The 17,536-nt window shown below is 37.2% G+C and overlaps 1 protein-coding gene across 4 annotated transcripts in view; it reads left to right on the forward strand.

Moving 5' to 3' along the window:
• MIMS1 (mitochondrial inner membrane scaffold 1) overlaps positions 1 to 16,647 on the forward strand; it is a 39,815-nt gene extending 23,168 nt beyond the window's left edge. For 2 of the 4 annotated variants that reach the window (XM_081801598.1, XM_006744835.3), the window contains 3 exons: positions 4,238 to 4,754; positions 10,285 to 10,396; positions 14,419 to 16,647. In XM_081801598.1, the coding sequence (XP_081657724.1) occupies positions 4,279 to 4,754; positions 10,285 to 10,396; positions 14,419 to 14,652 (822 nt within the window). In that variant the 5' untranslated portion in view covers positions 4,238 to 4,278 and the 3' untranslated portion in view covers positions 14,653 to 16,647. Of the gene's footprint in view, positions 1 to 457; positions 1,272 to 2,465; positions 3,497 to 4,237; positions 4,755 to 10,284; positions 10,397 to 14,418 lie in introns of those variants that run through there. The other 2 variants (XM_081801599.1, XM_031040798.2) reach the window with 2 other exon arrangements.
• The last annotated feature ends 889 nt before the right edge of the window (positions 16,648 to 17,536 follow it).

Genomic DNA, 17,536 nt, shown 5'->3' on the forward strand with positions numbered 1-17,536 from the left:
TACACAATGCTAGCTGTGAGACAAGATAACTTCTATCTTGCCTAGGTTTTATTGTTCCTGAAGCCTGTTCATTCCAGAATATGTATGATACTACTCAGTCTGTACTTGCCATCTACTTTTACTTGTATTAATCTGAAGTAGGTTTGTTCCTTGAAATCTAACGAGTCTTACTGTGTATGTCATCAGTATTGTAATTGATTACCTTTGGAATTCTAGAGTTACACTGTCAAATATTGTAGCCATTGCCCATATGTTGTTATTTAAATTAGTTTTGATTTTTACTTTTAATTTAAAAGTTAATTTTAAGTTAAAAGTTAATTTCTTGGGCCTTATGTTTCCTTAGGGCACTTTTATCATGTGTCTTATGTGTCTTATGTATCTTAGTCTACTGAAAATTGGCACTGTTGGGGCACCTGGGTGGCTCAGTTGTTAAGCATCTGCCTTCGGCTCAGGTCATGATCCCAGGATCCTGGGATCAAGCCCCACGTCGGGCTCCTTGCTCAGCGGGGAGTCTGCCTCTCCCTCTTCCACTCCCCCTGCTTGTGTTCCCTCTCTCGCTGTGTCTCTCTGTCAAATAAATAAATAAAATCTTGAAAAAAAAGAAAAAAAAAGAAAATTGGCACTGTTTGTTTCTTCTGGAAGTGGCCATATAGCTTAGTGACTAAGTTTGAATCCCAACTTCTCCACTCACCAGTTGAGTGTATTTCCTCTCTGTGTTTCAGTGTCCTCAACTGTGAAGTGGTGACAGTAGTCCCTCCTTCATTAGATTGTTATGGGAATAGTATGAGTTAATATATGTAAAGGGTTTATAACACCTACCACATAGTAGGGGCTAAAAAACATCTTACAATGATGATGATGATGATGATGATGGATAACAGCATTGCTACCACTCTAGACTTCCAAAGGTAATCAGTCACAATACTGATGACATACACAGTAAGACTCGTTAGATTTCAAGGAACAAACCTACTTCAGATGAAAAAGTAGATGGCAAGTACAGACTGAATAGTATCATACATATTCTGGAATGAACAGTGCCTCTGGCACTGAAGCCATTTGCTGGGCCTAGAGAAATGACCCCCAAATTCATATTGTCAGGTGTGACCTGGCTATAGAAGATTCTGATTTATTAGGTCTGGATGGAGACCAGGAATCTGGTTTTTCAAACCATCTCTCCTTTCCCTCAATATCCGCAACCTACCATGATTCTGATGCATAGCCAGTTTTGGAAACCACTAGCCCAGAGATTGGCTTCTAAGGGAACCAAGGTAAATATTAGCTCAAGATGTAATACAGGGGTGACTTGTAAACGTTATGTGAAGTGAAAGAAGCCAGTCACAAGAGACCACATACTGTGATTCCATTTAAATGAAATGTTTAGAATAGACAAATATAGAGAGACAGAAAATAGTGTAGTGGTTACCTGGGGCTAAGAGGGGGAGGGAATGATGAGTGACTGCTCATGGATATGGGATTTCTTTCTGGGGTGATGAAAATGGTCTAAGCTAAGACTATGGGGATAGTTTCACAACTGTAAATATACTATAAGTCATTGAATTCTACAGCTTAAATGAGTGAAATGTATGTTCATTATATTTCAATAAGGATATTTTTAAAAATAGTCAATAAGAAGTGAGAGAGGATAATTTTTTTTTTTAATGGGAGTGGGTAGTTGGGGAAACCAGGGGAAGGGGTGCAAACTGGATGCTTGGAAGAGGCTTTTTTTTTTTTTAATCTTTTTTTTTTCCTTTATTCACAAACACAAACATAATAATTTAATTATCTGAAAGCCTTCTGGGAACTTCAACTCCTGGAAAACCGCCTTGTAAAGGAAATATGTTTAAAAGAAAAAAAAAAAAAAACCTTTGAGTTCAAAAAACACCTGCATTAAAGCCATGGACAGGAATAATTCAAAGATAATGGTCCTAAAAAAAAAAACAAAAAAAAAAACCCCCAAAACAAAGATAATGGTCCTGGAGAAAATCCTCAAAATAAATCCAACTAAAATAGAGACCAAAGATTCATAGTAAAATACTCGAAAGGAATGTTTTGTAAAAATTCAAGCCAAATGTTATATTTGACAAATCTTAGGTTATAATTCCAACTCAGCTAATTCTTAGAATAAATAACCAATTGATGTTTTTTTTTCCCCTTGGAATAGACATAGCATAGATTTGTAGGAAATTGTATGGGTTGTAAGAAAGCACAATAAGACCTCCTTTACTTAATGTTTGACTTTCACAACAAATAAGTCAGTTTTGTAAAAATAATTAAGGACTTAATCATTTTTCTCTATGGCCTTTCTTAGTTGTTTAATATTTAAGTCGTTATATGAAGCACCTGTTATCATTCCTGTGGTTTTTCTTTTTGGTTGTTAACTGGTCTGATTGTTCAGACCAGTCATTGACTTTGCTTTTCATTGCAGCAATCTCCAGTATCACCTTTAAAGGTTTCCTGGGAGCCTATTATTTGCAAGATGTGCAGTTTCTTTCCATAATTTGTTTGCATTGTGTTGTTGGATTATTTGTGAGAGCCTGATAAGAGCTGATGTTAACTGTTAATCAGGGAGGGATGAGTCAGGGGATTAATTTTATATGGGGACAATTCATGAATGGATATTTTTATATAATGACAGACAACTTTGTACCCCAGATAACAAATATTCATGTAAAATGGAGTACCTGTATTTATTGGATTGCTAATTTATTGGGGTGCTAACTCATATGCTGTTGACTCTTACTTAGTGTACAGTTTAAAAAACAAAATCATCTATTCACAATGTAGTAGAAGTAGTAAGGTAGCTGATGTGGGGTAGGGGTGGAGATTGTGATTAGGTAGCACTGCCTGGTATTGAGGGAAGGGAACTGATTTCCTATATAGTAATGCATACTATAATTCTGTTTTACTAGTGGGGAAACCTACATCTAGAGAAGCTAAGTAATTTGCTCAAAATAATACCACTGTTAGCTCAGTTGGGTCTATCTTATTCCAAAGTCTGTATTCTTTTAAAATACTGTCTTTTCTCCATGCCCAGCTCGGAGCCCAATGCAGGCCTCAATCTCATGACCCTGAGATCATGACCTGAGCTGAAATCAAGAGTCAGATGCTTAACCTACTGAGCCACCCAGGTGCCCCACAGTGCATCAATATTTTTGAAATGGCCCATCATGAGAAAATTGTGCATGGATAAACTATCCATTGAAAATAAAGTAGACCCATGGATTTTATTGTAACAGAACCAACAGTTCTTGTTATGGTTCAGAACAAAAGTTATTAATTAATATTGCACATTGAGACTTACTATAGAAACTACTACTTGTTTAGTTTTAGTGAAGAGTCAAAGAAAATGGTCCACAGTGACCTAAAAGGGTGTGACTGGATTTCCTTCATATCCTTGCCCCAAAAGACATACTGTAACAGGTTGAATGCAGAAGCAGGTATGAGAATCCAGCTGTCTTCCATGAAGCCAAACATTAAAGAGATTTACAAAGAGGTAAAACAGTCCCACTTTTCTCAGTAAAAATTTTTCTGTTGGGAAACGTAGTTATTTTTTTCCATTAAAGTATGTTATTTATGTTGTCACAAATAAAATAAAATACTGTCTTTTCACAAGAAGTTTAGATATCTGGAAAAGTCTGTCTCCTCACCAGCCAAAAATATATGTGATTTAAAATTTTATATAATTTAGTCGAAAGGCATTATAGAAAAATTGGTACTTGTATCAACTATTTATCAGACCTTAACAGTTGTAATAATAACTTACTTGATACTTGTTAGTTTACAAAAGCACTTTTACATCAGAAATTTCATGTAATTTATGTAACAGTCCTGTGAAGTAATCATTTTACTAGTAGACTTGGGCTTGAAGTCTAAAAGGCAATTACATGAGGGCCCAGTTTTTTGACTTCTAGATCTTATTATTTTTCCATTATGCTACACAGCTTCCTTGTAGAATAACAGAAGCCCTACAAACATCCCTTTTGTAGCAATAAAATAACCTCAAAACATTACCCTTCATGATATCTGTTAGACTGGTTTACTATATCAGATTTAAATATATTTTATTAACATTTTAAAATTGTGGTATGTTCAAACTATATACCTTAACATTAATTTGTATGGATTTGGTAGCAATGTCTGTCCTTTACTTCCTAACAGTTAATGATTTATTTTTAAGTGGATTGGTTTAAAATGGAAATCAGTATAATCTAATTTTTTTTTTTTTTTTATCTAGTCTCTGTAGAAGCTGAAATCCATCAATCACCGTTCTTCAAAATGCAATGGAATGTACCAAGGTCTGTATTCCGACTGGCACATAGGACATGCATGGAACCACATAAAGCCAATCTTTTTGGACACTGTCAAAACATAAAGGGACCATTACTTTTGTATAAAGCTGAAGCCAGAGTAGTTTTGGTACAGGGCCCTCAAAAACAATGGCTACATTTATCTGCTGTCCAGTGTGTTGCAAAGGAAAGGAAGCCATTCACTGCTCATCCACCCCAACCAGGGGTCCTTCACCATAAACAGTGGGAGCAAGATATTTTATCCAAGAGGGTTATGTCATCCAGTGCCACATCCCCTGGAACTCCTTCGGAAAAAAAGGAAGAACCTGATCCTTTACAAGACAAATCTATTAGTCTTTATCAACGATTTAAGAAAACATTTAGACAATATGGAAAAGTTTTGATTCCAGTGCATCTAATAACTTCTGGTGTTTGGTTTGGAACATTTTATTATGCAGCCATAAAGTAAGTTTTTGCTTCGTTGAGCACCTTTCCTTGCTTTATCAGAATGTTAATCTTCTTAATTGTACTAATCAAAGCCTTAAATAGTTTTTTAAATGCTTTAATGTCTTTAACTGTTGAGTGTGACTGCTTTTCATAGCTGTTTTTTGACATTTTCATAGCTAAATTCGCTTACCATGTATAGCAGGCAGTATACGAAAATTTTAAACTATATCATCTCATTTAATCCTCACAACTCTATGAAGTAGGTAGTGTAATTATTCCCATTATATTAATGAAATTAAGGAAGAATAAGTCAAAATAACAGCTTTTTCCCAAATATTTTGGAGTCTTATTTCAAAGCCCCTGCTCTTTATCACTATGCTCGTCTATCAGCTTTAGCATGGCACAGAAATAAAATAAGAGATTTCGGAAATTTGGCAGCACTATTGAGTTCTATACTTATATATTTCTTAAAGTGTTCACAAATGTAAAAATATATCTGTTATTTTGCCATATGTATGATTTTGGTAGGAAATTAGTATGATGTTTTTGCCAAAGCCTGGCTAATATCTGTTACAGATACAAAAATTAACAAATTGCAGGCTTATGTTTAGTGTTACCCACATCTGATATGTGTCAAGGTAAGGTCTGTTGTTCTGATCAGAAGTTAATTTTTTGTGCACTTAAAAAATTGAGTGTAGATCTCATGATACGTGTTCTTACCACAACTAAAATAAACTTCTAAATAAAGTTAATTTGGTGGCCCTAGCCTGCAGGTATTGTAAAACACAGATATCTAAATGCACCCTTTTTTGTTAAATACTCTTCCTTTCTTTTAAGTTAAGTTATATTATTTACAATGTTTTAGGAGCAGGGTACACATTGAAGCAGATCCCAATGATTTCCAGTTTGTTTCTGCCACTAGCAACTAAGGCGTTCTGACGTGTGCCTATTTGTTTGAATGTGCTGTGTGGGCTTTTTTTTATATTAGCCTGGGCATGGCAGAGCTGAATGAGCTCACCATCCTGAGGGCAATGAAATGGCACAATGGACCCCACTTTGAGTTTTAGTAAACTCAATCCTTATGGGGCTAGAATTATTTTATTCTTTCCAGAAGTCCATCGATTTTCAGTGTTTGGTTATATTTAATGGCTCAATAGTAAGGTATTAATTAATAAGATATGTCAGTTTTGTATGTAAAGCTCATTCCTTGGGATAAAGGTTATTTTTTACTAAATTAAAAGATAATGAAATGAAGACTTACTCTTAGAAAACACAGGATTAGAAGTGTTTCTTTACAAAAGTTCTGAAAGGATTTTTTTACTTTGTGTAGTTGATGCTGTTCTGATTCTCTTCACATCTTTTTCTCCATTATCTTCCTAATATTCAGTTATATCCTTCTTCGTTGTGTATCATTATCCTTTAAGAATTGTCCCTTTCTTTATAGAAAATCCTTGTATGTACACTTTATGGAATTATCTTTTTCATTAATGACATTTTTCTGGACGTGTATAATATTTATAGAAGTCTTCAAAACTGCCCTTAGTTTTTAATAGAGCATAAAATCCTGTGCCATTTTGAATAAAAATTATTATTGGCCTTCAGCTCTAATTAATGGCTATCTATATGTCAAATGTTCTTTTTTGAGCTATTGAGGATTTTCTGATGGAGTACTGTGAAAATGATATGACTGATAGTTCTGCCCTCCTTAGTTTTCATTTGGCCAGAAGGCCGTGGGGAAGAAATCTAAGTTTTTAATTTAATATGAAATTTTCATTTGGTCTGTTAAAAAGAGCATCTTTGTTCCTTTGTTCCTTTTACTTTCCCTTGCCTTCTTAAGTAAGAGTTCTGTAACTGAAAAAGCAGACCCCAAGTGACCTAGTGATATGAATTATACTTAAGATTTTTTCAGTCTGTCTGGCACCTAAGGCAGTTGTGGTGACATTCTGCCATCCCCTGTGGAATGCACCCTTATTTTATTCTTCCCCCTCTTTTTCTGGAGAATACTTGTGTGTAAACATGGTAGTAAGACTATCCACTTAAAGTCATGTCCCTTTATCCATCACAATTTGCCTATTGGCTTTTTGTCAGCACGGGACTTTGGTTGCCACACCCACCACCCCTGCCCAGCCGTGACGACTGGTCCAGTTCTGTTATGGTATCACACAGCTAATTTATATTATGTAGGATGTGTTGCTTCCCAGAAACAGTTCTTCTTAATGTTTTTATTAAATCCTATCCCTTCAGAAAGTTGATTTGTTCTAAGTAAAGATCTTATCACAAGTAATACTTACAGAGTAAGGAGGATTTGTTCTAATGGCAGTGTATCACTGCGATGTGGTTTTATTATCAAATTGGAGTTGATTGTATTAAATACAGGTTTTCAATTGAACTGACAAGAGGCTAGCTTTATTTTATTTTGTTTTTAGCTGGGCAAAGCTCTCTGTTATTTGTTACCTATTTAACTATTAAAAGAAAGAGAAAAAAATAGTTTGTAACTTGAAAGATGGGCATTTGACATCACACTGCATTAGTGACCAGTGTTTGTTTTAGTCACTCTGACAACTAGCATTACTGCCTTTCTAGACATGTTAGAACAGAACGCCATACTGTATTTATTTAACTCAGTGATAAAGATCTCGGCTTTTGAAACATTTTATCCCAAGGAAGATCTGAATTGTACATCTTAATATATTTTATTTTAAACTAAGCTTTGTTGCCCCTTCTATCTGGCAAAACCTTGCAGAGATCTTACATCTAACCAGAAGTGCTCTGTTTGATAATTGTAACTTTGTGATGATGGTTCTGTTCCTACAGTTAGATCCTTGTGTTTTAGGCCTCAAGTTTCTAAAGTTACAGATCCATTCTGAGGCAAAATCCTACCTGACTTTTACTGCATTTTATCCTTACTGTGAATGTCCTTTGCCCTTGTGTATTTCTGCATCAGTTGAAACATCCATAAAGCTGGCAATTTGAAAAGCACAGATTTCTGTCAGGTCGTGGAAGCTTCAGAGTAAAAAGTGACAAGTGGGTATTACTGTTGGAATCAGTCAATCAGTCCCTCACTAGTATTTCATTTTTAGCAATTCCAAAGGAAATGAAAGTTATTTTTACTTTAAAATAATCAAGTCGGTATTTTAGAAACAAATAGAACCAGGGGCGCCTGGGTGGCTCAGTTGGCTAAGCGTCTGACTCTTGATTTCAGCTCAGGTCATGATCTCAGGGTTGTGAGAGAGAGCCCCACGTGGGGCTCCATGCTCAGTGGTGAATCTGCCTGAGATTCTTTTTCTCTGCCCCTTCCCCCCGGCACACACACACACTCTCTCTCTCTTTCTCTCTCAAATAAATCTTCAAAATAAAGAAAGAACTAGAACCAGTTGTTTACTTCTTTATTTTATAAAAGATACTTGTGCAAGGTGTCTGAGGTAATTATTTGATCTTTATGATAGTTTTTTTTTTTTAATCACTCAATTTTGTCTTATTTTTGGCCAAATGTTTGTCTTTTGTTTCCCCTTCATGACTGCTATTAAATATGTAGATTTTACATACTGGGCTAGGATATGATTGATAAAATAATTTTATAGTTGTATTGGTTCTAGAAGATATAATTAGCATATCATGGTAAGATATTAATGGTGCAAAGTGACTTGATTAGATCCATAGAATAGCTAAGGCCTTGTAGTACTAAGTTTTGCTTTAATGGGATTCTGTTTTTATCTAAGAGACTTGAAAAGGAACTGATGGTGGAGAAAGAAGAAACCAGGTTGGACTTACAGTCAATTTTGTAATTTAACTTTTTAAAGATCCTTCAGTTATCTGCTTTCCTCTTGTGGATGATAGGTAATTTTCCTTGATGATGACCAGCCATATGTTCTTGAGAGTAGTCCCTGATTTCAGAGTATTATAGTGAAATCATGGAGGGACAACTTCCCCAATTAACCAAATATATTTTAATATTAAGAATAAATTAGTTTGTTAGCTATTATATGATATACAGAATACAGCTAGCTATAATAATAATGGCTCTAGGTAATTCCCTTTCTTAATTACAAAGAGAAAGAGTACCTGTACAGAAAAGTACCCTGTAGACCCTGTGCTAACCAAGAGTCACCCATACACCAGCAGTGAGACAAACTGATGTCATGGGGCTTCTGTTGTGATGTACTGAGACAGAATTAACTGTACAGTTTTCCTGTTGAAAAATGTTTAACCTGAACCTGATCAGGAGGAAAAAAAACAGACAAATCCAAATGGAGGGGTATTCTCCCATGCTAACTGGTCTGGAAGCTTCAAAAATCTCAGTGTCAAAGACATCCTGCCCTCCTTCTCAAAAAAGTTCTGAGGATCACTTCTAGAGGAAAGGAGACCAGAGAGAAATGACAAGATAGTGACAAGGGACATACTGGAACAATTCAGGAAATTTTAATATTAAATAATATATTGTGTATTAACTATATACTCTTGTGTATGTTAAATTTCCTGACTATGGCGGCGTCTGCGTGGCGCCATCAGTTAAGCATCTGACTCTTGGTTTCAGCTCAGGTTGTGATCTCAGGGTCATGAGATTGAGCCCCACATCGGGCTCCACGCTCAGTACAGAATTACTTAAGACCTTTTCCCTCTCCCTCTGCCCCTCTCCGCGACATTCTCTCTCTCTCAAAATCAATAAATAAATCTTTAAAAAAAATTCCTGAATATGATAGTTATGTTTATGTAGGAAAAGCACAGAACAAGAACCTTGTTCTGAATGAGGGGCAAAGGGTTACAGTGTCTGTAAAACAACACACAGAAAGGGAGAGAGCGTGAGAGAGCACATGCCCGTAAAGCTAAATGTTGATAATCATGGAAACTAAAATAAATTAGGGCTTAACAGCTTGTATTAGAGACTTTCTGCCTTCTCTCCCTCCGTCCAAAAATTTGTTGTAATTTATGGTAATTGCTTCTTCACCTGCCTTCTAAGCCTGCTAATAGAATACAGGCATCCATTTAGAATAATTAAAGTTTTCATCAAACCCATGGGATCATTTATTCTTTGCATAATAACACAATAAGTACTGTTATAATGTTGCTTTTACAGCAATATAGTTTGACATGTAATTTTAGAGGTGAAAAGCTTAGGTCTTGAAGTCTGAATTAGAGCATTCTGAAGAAGTAGTGTTTGGTTGGGGAAACTAAGACCAAGTAAATGATTCTGATCATTCCTTCTCTCTTAAGTCATTTAAAGCTATTAATTTTACTCTGCTAGATCCGTCTATTTTTTAAAATATGGTAATTAGGGATGTATGTCCATGTGCAGAAGCAAAGCAGAAGCTGCAACAGTAAGATACAGTATAACACTAATGTTTCTGTTCTAGAGTTAAATCACAGTTCTTGACGATGCATAAGTGATTTTTAAACAAAATTTGGTTTTGGTGTTTTCAGAAAAATTTTGAAAATATTTACCCCTTAAAGTTTGTGTGTATACATACATAAATGTGTGTGTGTATATATATGTTACTTTGTTCCTTAGAGGAGTGACATATATATATAAATCATTTTGTTTCTTTCCTAGAGGCGTGAATGTTATTCCTTTTCTAGAACTCATTGGGTTACCGGACAGCATAGTAAACATTCTGAAAAATTCCCAAAGTGGAAATGCACTAACAGCATATGCCTTGTTTAAGGTAAGTACTGTTATAAATGAGTTGCTCTTCACACTTAACCAGTAACCTGCTCAGTTCCTCATAAAACTCCATGTTAGTTCCCAGTAGTTATTTTTTGTAACTTAAAATACCATATACAATACCATAGTCTAATGGCTAAAGTTTATATTTTTTTAAGTTTAACTTTTAAGTATAAATAAAATGATGGTTTAGGAAGAAGTGACTTGAAAATAGGTAGATCATTCCTAACCTGCTGTGATCAGACAAATATGAGACTTTCCGAAACTCCAGAAGTCATCTTTTTGACATTTCTCCCACTTACGGTATATTAATTTTCCTTTTTCAGAGATCCATGTGCCACCTGACTTGTTATATTTAGCATTTATTTTACTGTTTATAATAGTTCATCTACTTGATAAGTAAAATAGTAAAGTTTAGTTCAGATTGTTTCATGGGATAAACCTTAGACTTACTTAGTAGCTGTTACATACGTTTCATTTTAGAAGTTTGTCATCTGTAGCTGTTCTCTGGAGTTGAGACACCGACATCTTTATAAGCTGAGTTTCTATGTCTGTGGGTCTTTCTTTTGGAAGAGGAGACTCTGTAAATTGTGGAATTTAGCCATATTAATCTTATTTTTCTCAGTTGACAAATAATTATGAAGTTCTATATATCTTCATCCTAAGAAAGAAAACAGGTAGGAAACGTTTGGAAACTAGATTTTATTTTATTTTGCTTCTGTTGTAATAAAAATACTTAGAAGTATGGTTTTATAGAGTACAGCTGACGTTTTATTCTGTCATCCTCATTAAAATCCTCTGAATTCTTGGGAGATTTCCTTTTTTATTATGATTTTGACTAGAGGGCTAAAGCTTAATTGCTTAGTTTTTAAACATTAAAACTTAATAAACTCATAAATTACCAAGTTTCTAGTTATAGTGGGTGTAATTTACCTTAATAAGTCAAAGTATCATGATGATTTAAACCATTTCCCTAATTATAATTGCTCCTTCTCCTATGCTCCCATAACGTGTATGTAGCTCTTATAGTTCATGTCATGGTCTGGTGTTAGTTTTGTGGGGCTTTTTTGTTTTTGGTTTGTTTGTTTGTTTTTTTAAAGATTTTATTTATTTATTTGACAGAGAGAGCGAGAGAGGGAACACAAGCAGGGGGAGTGGGAGAGGGAGAAGCAGGCTTCCCGCTGAGCACGGAGCCCGATGTGGGGCTCAATCCCAGGACCCTGGGATCATGACCTGAGCTGAAGGCAGACACTTAACGACTGAGCCACCCAGGCGCCCCTTTTTTGTTTTTTTTAATATTTGGTTTCTTCATTTGATTTTAGTGTTTAGGAATTCAAAGTCATGTCTTCTTTCTCTGTGTTTTCACTATGCCTGGTATTGTGCTTTGTAGGCACATCAGTGCTCAGTGCATGTTTGTTGGGTGGGAATTGAAACATGAACCTGTACACATAGATAGGTCAGTGTCAGCAGTGTTCCTTCCCACTCACTGTTCCTCTGTGAGGTGGGGAATGTGCAGGGATTCTCCTGGGTATTTTCTGTAACCCATAGTTTCTCAGGTGGAGCGACAAACATTGAGATTTGTTGCTTCAATATGGCAAAGCCTCAAAAAAGAGGTGTGGCCAAGAGAAAAACCACCTGAGTGTGACCTTGTGACACAGAGTAGGACACACTCCTCAGCCCCCTAGCACTGTCCTGGAAGTGAACCTTCGTTTGAATTGACAAAAATTTGTTGAGCTCCTACTCTGTGTCAAGTGCCATTCTAGGTACTGGGAATACTGTAATTAAATAAAATGGTACAAAATACATGCCCTCGTGGAACTTACATTCTAGTGGTGGGAGCCATTTAGGTAAAGAATGTAAAGTTAAAACAAACACACACACACACACACTGTGGCGTTTAGATGATGTTAAGTGCTAAGAAGAAAGAACAAACCAGCAAGGGAGGATGTGTTTGTGTTGGAGTGCTTTTTTTAGTATTCGGTTTTGTTTTGTTTTTTTTAGAGGGAGGGTTGCCAGAAGGTGAGGGAGTTAATAGGCAGTTGTATGGGAGAAGAGCATTCAAGGAGGGGAAATGCAAGTGCAAGGTCCTGAGGCTACAGGATACCTGGAGTATTGGAGGGAACAGGGAGGATGCCATTGTGGTTGGGATGAGTGAACTGCAGAGAGGCAACAGAGTGGCCAGATCAGGGTGGCCTTATGGGCCATTATGAGCACTTCGGCTTTTACTCAGAGGAGATAGAAAGCCACTGGGCAGTTTTGAGTATCTGACTTGTGTTTTAACAAAATCATTTTGGCTGCTCTGTTGAGAACAGTCTATTACATATAGCTGGGCAAGGTAAGAAGCCCAGAGACCTAGCAGGAGGGGTTATTGCAATGGTATGGGTAAGAGCTGGTAGTGGCCAGGACTCAGGTGGTAGCAGGAGAGCCCATAAGGTGTAGGTGATTCTGGATGTGTTTTGAAGATGGAGCTGATGGAATTTCTTAATGGGTTGAACGTAAATTATGCAAGAGAAAGGAGTTGAAGCTACCGTGTAGCTTTTTGGCTTAAGCAACTTAAAGAGTTGCGAGGCACCTGGGTAGCTTAGTCGGTTGAGCCTCCAACTCTCAGTTTCAGCTCAGGTCATGATCTCGGCTCATGAGATCAAGCCCCACATCAGGCTCTGCACCCTGGTGGCTCAGTCCATTAAGTGTCTGACTCCTAATTGCAGCTCAGGTCATGATCTCAGGCTCATGAGATCAGGCCCCACGTGGAGCTCCCCCTTCAGCAGGGAGTCTGCTTGGGATTCTCTCTCTCCCTCTCCCTTCATGCTCTAATAAATAAATAAAAGAATAGCGTTGCCATTTCCTGAGATGCAGACAGCTTTGAGAGAAGCAGGTTTGGGGTGGGACCATTGAACATCATGAGATCAGTTTTGAACAAATGACATTTTGAGATCTTATTAGACATGCAGGTGTAAATAAGCCAGAGGTTGTATATACTGGAATTTAGGGAAAAGGCTCAGTCTGGAAATCTAAGAATCATTAATGTACAGATGGCACTACGGACTTGAAATTGGATAAGACCACCAAGGAAAGGAAGTAGGTGGAGAAGGCGTGCAGGGACTGAATGCTGCCCCACAGTGTTCAGAGGTAGACAACAGGAAGAATAATGGGCAGGAAGGACTGTAAAGGGGCAGCCTCCAAAGTGGAAGGAAACCAGGGAAGTGGGGGCGTGGCAGCCAGGGCAGGACATGCTCCAAGGAGTAGAGGGGGAAGCTGTCTCCATAGTTCTGATGGTTCACAAGCCTCTTCAGTGACTATGATGAGAGGTGGGGGTGAAGGCTTAGAGTAAATTCAAGAGAAAATGAAGAGGGAAGTTGGAGATGGAGAGCATAGGCGGGTCTTTCAAAGAGTTTTGGTACTGAATTTTAACACAGAAGCTATCAGGATGTGATAGAGATGGTACCGCTTTTGTGTGGCTCTTTGACCAGTTCATCTAGTATTCAGCTTTGGTCCTTAAATCTCTGGTCAAAGTTAAGCCTGTGCATGCCTGCCTGGGTTTTTTTGGCCTCATGGAAGTTCCCAGTTGGGATTCCAGACCCAGGGTGGATTGTAATGAGAAGGTAGCATAAGGCCTAGAAAAGTCAAAGGGATTTGGAAGTGAAACTAAACTAAATTCAGTAAAGAATAAACACTTAGCCCGTGTTTACCTCTCACCATTTGAAGTAGTTTGGTTCTGGTTTAGTTCTAGATACACAGTGTCCACAGGTTAGCAGGGTTTTAGGGAATAGAAGCATGTGCGTGTTTGTTGGTCCTGAGCCATCTTTCTCATCTCCCAGGGTGCCTGTCTGCAGGTTCCCTAGCACGTGGTTACAGGCTCCAGCGCTTCTACTGCGAATATTCTGTAATCCATGGGTCAGTGTGAAGCAATAAAGTAATTTATACTGTTGGGTTATTACTAAAAACTTTAATTTCAGATTGTTCTTGCTTAAGATGATAGTCATGATCAGCTATTGATCTGCCTGTGTTTGCTTTTCTCCTCAGATTGCAACACCTGCCCGATATACTGTGACTTTGGGAGGAACCTCCTTCACTGTGAAGTACTTGCGTAACCGGGGCTACATGTCGACACCGCCTCCTGTTAAGGAGTATCTACAAGACAGGATGGAAGAGACCAAGGAGCTTCTCACAGAGAAAATGGAAGAAACAAAGGATAGACTCACTGAAAAATTACAAGAAACCAAAGAAAAAGTTTCTTTTAAGAAAAAAGTGGAATAGGGTGCCTTCTATAACAGGTGATAGACAATTTCTGCACTTTAACCCTTTGGAAACTATGGACAAAGATACATGATCCTGATTATTTTTTTGGTTAGTTGCCTAAATATACCAGTTCTCTGAGGGTTAAAGACCTAAGATACCTTTTTAAAGTTAAATATTACTAGAAAAATCAGTGTCTTTTGAAAAGAAAAAATGAACCCAGTATAAGAATTGAACATGAATAGCAGCATGAAGCAGTGGTTAGTGTCTCTCAAGTCAGAGCTCTTTTTTCGGGGTCTTCAGAATCATACTTGCTTTGTGTTTTGTTGCAGCTATAATTTATGCAGATGAAGCAGTTGACTCCTTGGATAACTGATGTGGCCCTAGACAGGGTGTTAACGCTGGGTTTTCATCTTGATGTTATTCATTGAGCTTTTAACTATATACATCTCTTAATGTGGAAACCAATATTACCGTCAAAACTGCCAGTGAATAAGAGGATACTTAGTGTTTCTGTAAAAACAGTATATAACAGTTATATACCAGTTAAAATACACATTTTATATGAAGGAACTTGAATAAAAATGGAGTCCTGTATATGTAAATAAGATGTATTGGTTACATGTAAATGAAAAATTGACCCTTGAAAAATGATTTTTACCTGAAGCTTGTCAGTTTTTTTAAAGCAAATATATATGGCTATGGTACTTTTTCACCTAAAACATAAATCTCTACTTTGAATCATTTGTGTTCTCTTCAACTATTTTTCAGAGGAAAAGTGAAAATAATGTGATACCTTAAGTTTATTGTTGAAATCAAATATTCTTAAGCCATGACTCAAGTTTGTGGTTCTTGAGCAGATACAGGTGTGGGAAGATGGAAAGTGCCATCAGGTTGTTCCAGAGCTGACCCCCCCCCACCCCCCCGCCACGTGGCAGGTTTGTCTCCACAGGCCAACACTCTCAGTGTCTGTTTCAGAGTTAATGCTGATTTCATTGTGCAGTGAATTTTTTAATGTAGCTGCTTTTTCCCTTAGACTGAAATAGAGCTTTTCCCTTATATTGAAATATGCTTGAGCATTTTACTTGAATTTTTTTTTAATAGCAAAGCTATCATTAAATTATCTGCTTGGAATAAAATTCAGCCATTGTCAGATATGAGAGTTGCCATGATTGTGTGAGTGTGTTTGAAGATGTATGTGTCTGTTTTGCTCTAACTGCTTTTACTTCAGTTCTGACTCTTGACTTGATATTCAGAAGACAGGATGGCCTCTTTCTAGACCTATCATTGTTTTGAGCGATGTGATAAGGCAAGAGAATGTCAGAGGGACTTCCAGAAGCAATCCTGTGGGGATCACTGCTGTTGGGCAGGATTTTTGTATTAAATATTTAGTTTGGCCAAATTTGGGGAATAATTTAAAGGAAAAAATGTTTGCATTTGATACATCTAATCATTACATTGGAACACTTGGTAAGTTAATATGCTGTGATTGGAATCTCTGCCGTTTTTGGGGGAGGGCAGGGCAGAGCAGTGACGGGGCCCACTGTGGCCCTGCCACACACACTCTTGATCAGGCAGAATGGTTTGGTCTCCAGACACACAACTGAACACATAATTTCAGATTGACAGTGCATTTCAAATCTAAACACTGTTTCCATGTTTTAGTTTGCTTATTAAATCACGTTTTTGCAGATTATTAAATGCTAAGATATTAACAAATTTCTTGTTTCTTTTTTTTTTTTTTTTGAGTACTTGAGACTATGCCTGTGTTTTAACATCTTACATGAAACTCTTCTAAAACAATTTACTTTTCATATTACACAGGGCATATTTTCCAGTAGGGATAAAATTTGGTTTCTTAGAAGTCACTAATAATCCTGAAACTAAAATTTACTTTTTCTGACTATCCACCATTTGAGTTTTGTTGCCATCCAGTTTTGTTATTGTGTTTATCCAGTTACAGAAAGTGAGATGCTGATGAGTGCTTTGAAATTCTCTAGTAAAATGTTCTCTGAAGAGGTGAGTGTTTTGTCATTATTTGGCATCAGGAGTATGTGTATCTTATCAAATGCTGTTGCCTTCAAATGTAATCTTCTATTTTTTTTGTTACAAAATATACCCCCATTTATTTACAAATGAAAGACACCACTGTAGTCCTCATGCCCCAGGGTGAAGTGGAGCTATTGATTGTCCTACTTTAGTGATCTTAGACGGTAATTCGGAATTTGAAAGATCTTAATAGTTTGGGCAGAAGATGTGTTGGGCGAAAACCATATCTAGCTTTACCCTGTGTTCTTTCCATTGGGTTCAGGTCAAGTCTCAGGATTTCTTTTAAACATTTTAAACAAGGCCTGTGTGTGGTGGAATATGGTGATGGTAATGAAATGGACAGAAGGTGGTTTTAACAAATGAGGCAGGAAAAGCGAGTGCATCTTTCCTGATATTTTTGAGATACCATTTTTGTAAATTGTATTTGTGACATATACATTTCTCTCTTTTTTTTTTTAAATATTTTATTTATTTATTTGAGAGAGCGAGAATGAGAGAGAGTACATGAAAGGGGGGAGGGTCAGAGGGAGAAGCAGGCTCCTCGCTGAGCAGGGAGCCCGATGCGGGATTCGATCCCGGGACTCCAGGATCATGACCTGAGCTGAAGACAGTTGCTTAACCAACTGAGCCACCCAGGCGCCCTACATTTCTCTTTTAAGATTTTTTATTTGAGAGAAAGAGAGAGGGCAGGAAGGAGGGGCAGAGAGAGAGGGAGAGAGAATCTCAAGGAGACTCCCCACTGAATGCGGAGCCTGACTCAGGGCTTGATCTCAGGACACTGAGATCATGACCTGAGCCGAAACCAAGAGTTGGGCGCTCAACCGACTACGCCATCCAGGCGCCCTGAGATATGTTT

The sequence above is a fragment of the Leptonychotes weddellii genome, chromosome 13 (genome assembly GCF_054177405.1).
Source record: "Leptonychotes weddellii isolate Sample4059 chromosome 13, ASM5417740v2, whole genome shotgun sequence".
In the NCBI taxonomy this organism is placed as follows: Eukaryota; Metazoa; Chordata; class Mammalia; order Carnivora; family Phocidae; genus Leptonychotes; species Leptonychotes weddellii.